The sequence below is a fragment of the Melanerpes formicivorus genome, unplaced genomic scaffold, assembly GCF_026170545.1.
Source record: "Melanerpes formicivorus ecotype bairdi unplaced genomic scaffold, bMelFor1.0.p_v2 SCAF_15, whole genome shotgun sequence".
NCBI classification, from domain to species: Eukaryota; Metazoa; Chordata; class Aves; order Piciformes; family Picidae; genus Melanerpes; species Melanerpes formicivorus.
Genome location: NW_027142367.1, coordinates 5,751,439 through 5,760,013, shown reverse-complemented (window position 1 = coordinate 5,760,013; position 8,575 = coordinate 5,751,439). Strand labels below are relative to the sequence as shown.

General features: G+C 41.0%; 1 protein-coding gene across 1 annotated transcript in view; it reads right to left on the bottom strand.

Annotated features, from left to right (window-relative positions):
- The window catches only part of CTNNAL1 (catenin alpha like 1), a 62,330-nt gene that overhangs the window by 17,238 nt on the left and 36,517 nt on the right, over nucleotides 1-8,575 (bottom strand). The window contains exons 8-10 of the mRNA XM_068147483.1: nucleotides 6,392-6,478; nucleotides 2,400-2,558; nucleotides 362-454 (exon numbers count right to left, since the gene is read on the bottom strand). Coding sequence (XP_068003584.1) covers nucleotides 362-454; nucleotides 2,400-2,558; nucleotides 6,392-6,478 — 339 coding nt within the window. The remainder of the gene's footprint in view (nucleotides 1-361; nucleotides 455-2,399; nucleotides 2,559-6,391; nucleotides 6,479-8,575) is intronic.

Sequence of the window (8,575 nt, the reverse complement as noted above, 5' to 3'; positions counted from 1 at the left end):
CACCATGAGAGTGGTGAAGCCCTGGAATGGGTTGTCCAGGGAGGTGGTTGAAGCCCCGTACCTGGAAGTGTTTAAGAGCAGGCTGGATGAGGCTCTGTCCAGCCTGATCTAGTGTGGGGTGTCCCTGCCCATGGCAGGGGGGTTGGAACTAGATGATCCTTGTGGTCCCTTCCAACCCTGAATGATACTATGATACTATGATGACTTTCCTTGAGAACTCTTTTAGCTACTGCCTGATATTAAGGCGTAACTCTTTCTTATAATTCCTTTAACAGTTCAACATTAGGGCCCAAAACAATTCATACAGTAATTTTTGTTGATTTATGTTCAACAGAAGTGGCCAGATGAAAGCTAAGCATACCTGTGGGCCAGTGACCTGAAAGGTATCTTCTGCATGTATACAAGTAATCTCAAGGGGCTCAGTTCCAGAAACATGCCTCAGCAAGCGGCACATCTAAACATTTTTTATACATTTAAAGAGAAAAGAATAGAAAAAAATATGCTTCCATTAATAGTGAAAAAGGTTGAACGTGTACAAACACAAAGTTATATGTAAGTGTTTCCAGAGACTTATGGGTGACTGCACAGCTGGGTGTTTCTCAGGAAGGATTTACAATATAAACACAGGGCTAAATCCTGACTTGTAATGTACAGAAAATCATCAGGAGAAACACATCTGAAAAAATAAATATAAATTAACAATTTCACATGTGTTACTGAAGAAAACTGAAAGCAATCTGACATCTACAGAACTTGGGAAAATGGTAGCGTAAATGACTTCACCCAAAAAAAAAGTTTACTCAGCAATTAGCAGCCATGGGGAAAATTTAGGCTTTCATCATCCAGGAGATTGAATTATCTGAGGGCAAATCAGCACCACATTAATTTAGGAATGAAACTGGTTTCCTTTCACAGTGAACAAAGTGTAATTATCCTTGTTGGTTTTGTGGGGTGTTTTTTGTTGTGGGTGGGGTTCTTTTGTTTGTCTGTGAGAAGTTTTTGTTGGTGTTTGTTGGGTGGGTTGTTTTTTATTTGCCTGGGTTTATTTTTTCTCTCTTTTTTGGTGGTTTGGTTTGTTTGGTTTGTTTTTTTACAAGATTGAGAGTACACTTTGGTCTGAGAAGGGATGTGAAGCTTTTCAGATCAAAAGCAGAATTTGCAAGACAGACATAGCATATATGAAACTAACTGCACTGTTTATCAGAAATGCTATAAGGCCTCAATGCTATTTAATCTCATGCTTACACCTGGAAAACAAAAACAAAGACAAAAGAAAAAGCAATAGTTTCTCATTGGAACACAAATTAGTCACAGAAAAAGGGGGCATTAAAGGCAAAATTTAAAATGCACAGCATTGATTTGCCAGTCTCAGAAGTTGCTCCTCTGAGCTCATACTTCTGAGATGAATCCTCTAGCCTCCTATTTAGCCTAGCTATTAGGAAGGAATTCATTACACTATAGGTGATGAGACGCTGAAACAGGCTGCCCAGAGAGGTAATGGATGTCCCCTCCCTAGAGGTGTTCAAGGCCAGGTTCCATGAGGCCTTAAGCAGTCTGGTCCAGTGGAAGGTGTCCCTGCCAATGATAGGAGGATTGGAACTAGAGACCCTTCCAGACCAAACCATTCTATGAATCTATGAAATCTATGATATCAAAGTATTTTTAAATTAATGAGTATTAGATGCCATGCAAGCATAGCTGCTGGCATCACCGTGATCCAAAGTAATGTATCATTGAATGTGTCCTGCTGGTAGAGTTACTTCTGCTTCATTGTCAGAGGAGAGAGCAACAAGGCACAGGAGACATCTCCACAGGTGCTCATAAGAACCATGATCTCTCAGTAGTCTTGGAAGTCCTATTTTTCCACATGTGAATACTATCATACAAAGCCATCAATATATTAATGCATGCAACATCCACACTGCTTTTCACAAAGGACAAAAGATTATCCATGGCCATCTTGACTGACAACAACCACACAAGATCTTCTAAACAGTCAAGTTCACTTCATTAAGAAACTCAGCCTTACAACCTTACTTAAAATGTGGGTTTGGATACAGCTGGTGCCAGACACCTGTCACTTGAAATACAAAGGCTGTTACCTCTATTTGGATCTAGGAATCTATTTTTTAATGAACATTTAATGAACATACAGAATGAGTTTAGATCTGGGAGGATAATTAGGTACAACCATATATCCCTTCTATAACGACTCTATGCCACAATGACACCCCTGGCTCAGACCCTGCCAAGAACAATACAAACTTCAACAGTATACTAGGAAACTAAAATGAAAATTACAGAAGTACAGACCAAAGCCTTCCTAAGGAATAAAATAATACAAATTCAGTCATTCATTTTCTAAGTGCCTTACAAAACTAAAGCAGCCAGGAACTCACCTCAACAAGTTGCTCTTTCTGCTCTGATAGCTTGCAAGTATATTCTGCTACAGCTTCAAGATTTCCTTCTACTCCTGTGATTTTTAGTGCTTTGAGGACCATATGATCCGTATGGTATTTTAGCAGATCTGCTGCCAAAGACGTTGCTGCGCTGTGGACCTTGAGTAGCATTAAAAGAACGAGAGATAAACCTTGGGAAGGAAAAAAATCATCCAGCACCAACTCAAGTAAAGTTAAGATACAGATTGATTTTTCCCATAAGCAAAAAATGTACTGCTATGAAAGCTCATGTAGAGCCTGCAGAGTATCTGGAACTTCAATTCTTCGGTTGCTATTCAAAGATAAAATCTACTGCACTGCAATAAAACACCCCACAACCAAATACAGAGAGAAACAAAAGAGCAGCTGATAAAATGAGGACATGAAGTTATCACACTGCTTTCTGGTGATGTTACAGCTGGGGAAAAAACAGCTGCATGAATTTGTGGAACATCAAGTTCAGCATCAGCATTGACACAATGACCACTTCTCATAAAGAACACACATTAAATTGTGTGAATCAGACTGCAGCCACGTAGCATCTGAGTTTATAATATATCAGAAATGAATATATTATAAATACATCTTTAATGACATATTAGAAATATTTTTTTTCACAAATTGAATTCTCAGTGACACAAAGAACAGCTTGAATATAACTAGGGTGTGCCACAGCCTTAGACAAGTAAAAATCATCTTTTCTGCAAGGAGATGGAAGCCAGAGGTGGGTCTTAGAGAATAGAATAGAATAGAATAGAATAGAATAGAATAGAATAGAATAGAATAGAATAGAATAGAATAGAATAGAATAGAATAGAATAGAATAGAATAGAATAGAATAGAATAGACCAGACCAAACCAGGTTGGAAGAGACCTTCAAGATCATCGTGTCCGACCCATCAACCAATCCAACCCACCTAAACAACTAAACCACGGCACCAAGCACCCCATCAAGTCTCCTCCTGAACACCTCCAATGATGGTGACTCCACCACCTCCCTAGGCAGCACATTCCAACGGGCAATCACTCTCTCTGAATAGAACTTCTTCCTAACATCCAGTCTAAACCTCCCCTGGTGCAGCCTGAGACTGTGTCCTCTTGTTCTGGTGCTGGCTGCCTGGGAGAAGAGACCAACCTCCGCCTGTCTACAACCTCCCTTCAGGTAGTTGTAGAGGGCAATAAGGAAGTCTCAAGCACTCTCTCTCTACACTCCTAACAAGCAAGGAGAAGCTTTCCCTTGGAAAACAGACACACTTTCAGACCGATGGGTCTGTTGGAATTGTGCTGTGAAGGACTCTGCTTGATGGTAGCTATCAGGAACAGCTGCAGCTAGTTCTACTGACCAGTCATAGCAGGTTTACTTATGCTGGTACCATTTGAAAACCAGGTAAGAACAAAATAGCAACCTCTTTAGAAATAGCACAGCTTTCTTATGCTCATATGACTATTATGAGTCTTGTAATATTACACTCACTTTGCTGGGCTGCACTGAATATACAACAAGCAAGCTTGGCTGTTCAAGAAGGACAAGACTTTGTGAATGCAGTAAGCTTGCAGCTGTGACACTGAGAAGCTTTGACTGTAGAGAAGGAACGTTAAGTAGAATGGTATGCTGTGATTTTTATTCCACTGAATTCTACCTATTTTTAACTCCCTTCCCCTGGCAGTATTTCTTGTGCAGCCCAGAACTAAGTTCTTTTGGGCTTGCTTTTTAAATTTAATGCAAGAAAATGGAATTTCTGCCTCAAAATCCATCACAATTGGGTTTGTTTTAGAGAACAACAAAAAGAAAAAAAAAAAGCTATGACAATCTGTTATAAAGGATTTATATAGCCTGCTCATATGCCATTAAAAATTAGCACAAACCACTAATCTCGGAAATGAAGTCAGCTCTGAAGAAAGAATAGCTACAAGGCTTGAAATGTTAGAGCACGAACTGGCAATTCTCATTTATATATAGGCTACACAGAAATTACCTTTTCATTAGATATTCTTTTCATCCTGATCTAAAAAGGAAATCTACATAATGCTGTCTCTGATCATTAGCAGGAAAATCATCTTAAGGAAGGAACACATCTTTTGTTCCTTCCATACGCTGACAGAGGTGAGAAAGAACTACCTTTAACAAGGCTGTCCTGTGCTCTCAGTGCCCATATTCTCAAAAACATTTTAATTAGAATCACAATACATAAATTTCATCAGTAGAGATCCTGGCTGCTGATTGATATGCTGCAGCACACAAAGTCACAGAATCATAGAATTGTCAGGGTTGGAAGGGACCTCAAGGATCATCCAGTTCCAACCCCCCTGCCATGGGCAGGGACACCCCACACTAGATCAGGCTGTTCAGAGCCACATCCAGCTTGGCCTTAAAAACTTCCAGGAATGAGGCTTCTACCACCTCCCTGGGCAACCTGTTCCAGTGTCTCACCACCCTCATGGGGAAGAACTTCTTCCTAACATCCAATCTGAATCTACCCACTTCTAGTTTTGCCCCATTCCCCCTAGTCCTATCACTACCTGACACCCTAAAAAGTCCCTCACTAGCTTTCTTGTAGGCCCTGTTAAAATACTGGAAGGCCACAATAAGGTCTCCTTGGAGCCTTCTCTCCAGACTGAATAGCCCCAACTCTCTCAGTCTATCTCCACAGGACAGGACAGTCCTTCTCAGCCATGCACAAAACCACAGCTACTGAGGGATCAACCCAATCACTGCATAAAGAACAAGGAAAATGACATAAGACCCTAAGTTTAAGCGTAGCACGAGTGCTGTGGATTTTAAAAAGGCTCTTAGTAAGCAAGCTTTCCTACAGGTCTCAAACACAAGTGATAAAGAGCATAGGATTTTTTTAGTTTAGAAATCCATGCCCACTCAGTTTCCTCCACAATTTCTAAACCAACATGCTATGTTTTTCACCTGCATGGGTTTCAACATGCAGCTACATCACAGGGCACAAGTAGCCCGCTATTTTGTATTTCACACCACCTCTGTTAGCTGGTTTACAGAAGGTAATTACCTATTATTGTCACCTGGCAAAGGTCTCTAAGTGTGGTAAATGTGTAGTCTTTGTTGCACGGCATTTTCATAAATAGAAACATGTGGGTAGGACAATATGCTAAGACCTAACTTTATGGCACTGCAAGAAAATACAAGATATTAATTATTTCTTCCATGAACTCTACTCCAGCTATCTTTAGCTTTATGAGGTATGCAATTATACAGTCATATACTATTTGGCCCAGAAACCCTTCCTTTCCTCATCACTCAGTGCATGGGAATGATATCACTCAAAAAGGGTGATCTTGGGGGATTGAAGTAGGTATTAAAGTCCCTTCTGATCTTCTGGGATTGGGTCTCTTCTGAGCTGGGATTGTTTAGCCTGGAGAAGAGAAGGCTCAGGGGAGACTTTATTGGTCTCTACAACTACCTGAAGGGTAGTTGTAGCCAGGAGGTGGTTGGTCTCTTCTCCCAGGCAACCAGCACCAGAACAAGAGGACACAGTCTCAAGCTGTGACAGGCGAAGTTTAGACTCAAGGTCAGGAGAAAGTTCTTCACAGAGAGAGTTGTTAGCCATTGGAATGGGCTGCCCAGGGAGGTGGCGGAGTCGCTGTCCCTGGAGGTGTTCAAGAGGGGACTAGATATGGCACTTGGTGCCATGGTTTAGTAGTCATGAGGTCTTGGGTGATAGGTTGGACTTGATGATCTTTGAGATGTTTTCCAACCTTATTGATTCTATGATTCACTGTATCACAGTATCACATTATCACTAAGGTCATCAAGTGATCTGGTTGTTCTGGTGCTGGTTGCCTGGGAGAAGAGACCAGCCCCCACCCGTCTACAATCCCCCTTCAGGTAGCCTTTTTGTGTACAGGATCTTATTTTAAAAGTTCACATATAACAAGTAAGGAATTCAATCTTTCATTCCATTTCTGTTGGTTTAAACAACACTTACCTCTCTTTTAAGTTCATTCATGCACTGGCATGTTTTCAAAATGGCTACTTCCAAGTCTTCCATGACATCCTTTGTCTTCTGGTTTTGCTACAAGCCAAAGGAAGCAACCAACAAAACATTACACAAAAACCTCATCGAATCCCACCTTTACATGTCATTACTTTGAGTTACTTTAGAAGGTAGCCCTTTTTGTTCTAGATTTAGTATCTACTTACACATCTTGTGTATTCTAATTGAAAAATTATTATCTAGAAACGGGGGGGGTGTGTGTTTGTTTTTTTCCCCCCCCCCCAGGAAATGAGTTGCTTTAAGCTTTACAACTTCCAAAAACTGTCTGTCTAAGCATCTTACAGTAGAGCAATAGTTCAAGGCATTTTAAAATCATTATTTTAAAAATAGAAACACTTTTTTTTATTTTTTAAGAAAAAAAGTGGTACCTAAAATGTTACACAGAATGTTCTATATTGAATTACAAAAATGTTACTTAAATCATCTTTGCAAGACTTTAGATCATTGTCTAAATGAGTACAGCACCTAGCAACTTTTTGCTGAGGTAGTTTCAAGACAGGCACTTCTGCAGACAGCACCTATCTAAGGAACAAACCAAATGGCAGGAGATGTACACTGGGAAAAGAGTTAAGAAACAGTGATTTTGCATTATCCTCTGAAATGCAGTGGGAAGAATTTGTGGCAATGCCAGTGATGAGCAGTGTGAGCAATCTGGCAGTGCAGGCCTAGAGCCTGACATGGTGGTAGGCCATGCTCAGCATAAGTGCAGAGCCAGCTAGCAGTGTAGCAAAACAGTGCTGTGCCTGCAGCATGTAACTAAAACAAGACACTGGTAGCTATAAACATGGAAAGTTATCTTGGGACAACAGCACACGCACCTTCATCAACAACCTCGTTGTGTCATTAGTAGTTGGACCAATAATCTGTAATAGTGCAATGTGTGGTCACTCATAGGGAACCAATGGAGCTATGCCAACGAGGCACTCCGAGTTTATATAAGTTGTAGCAGTTGCCTTGCTACGCACTTCTGCCTTTCCTGTCTCCTGTTCTTCTTTACTTTACTGTGCTATACTTGCACTACAGACCTGCACCTTAGGCCTGCACCTCAGGCCTGCACCATCGGCCTGCAACACTGGAACAATAAAGGAACAATACTCGATCACATTGGTCAGCCGTATTGATTCCCATCTCCGTTGTCTACAAGAATTGTCCTGGGTGGGACAATTAACATGGTCATAGCCACACAAAAAAATTTTTGTAAAAAAGAATTAGCCTCTCAGTCTACATTAACATAAATATAGAGGTAGGTAGAGCCATGCACATCCATATTCAAAGGAAGGAAAAAAACCCAACACCACTCAAGTCAATACGGTCATTTTCTCAGGTATTCTTCTCTGTTCTGTCTCCAAGCTAACTGTCCCTCAAATTAAATGCTTTCCTTTAAGCAAACTGCCAGCAGTGTAACATCACAGTATCACTTTTAACATGAAGAATGCTTTGCACTCAGCTAGTGTGTCATTTTTATTTCTTCTTACTTATTTAATGTGTGCATTTTTGCTCCTTCCATGTGCATTTTTTTCCTTTTTTCAAACAACAAGTGAAGGAATTGTCTAGCCAAAATAAGATTACAGGAATACCTAAAACAGGACGGCAGCTTGTGATTTTATGATCAGACACATGAAGGATTTCAGAAACATTTAAAATTCAATCCACAGCACTAGATTGGAATAATAGAATGGTTCAGGCTTGAAGGGCTCTCCAAAGGTCATCTTGTCCAACTCACTGTCAACCAAATCAGGTTGCTCGGAGCTTTCTCAAGCCCGACCTTCACAGTATCACAGTATCACCAAGGTTGGAAGAGAGCTCGAGGATCATCGAGTCCAACCTACCACCACAGACCTCATGCCTAGACCATGGCACCAAGTGCCACGTCCAATCTCTTCTTGAACACCTCCAGGGACGGTGACTCCACCACCTCCCTGGGCAGCCCATTCCAATGACAAATGACTCTCTCAGTGAAGAACTTTCTCCTCACCTCGAGTCTAAACCTCCCCTGGCACAGCTTGAGACTGTGTCCCCTTGTTCTGGTGCTGGTTGCTAGAGAGAAGAGACCAACTCCCTCCTGGCTATAACCACCCTTCAGGTAGTTGTAGAGAGCAATGAGGTCTCCCCTGA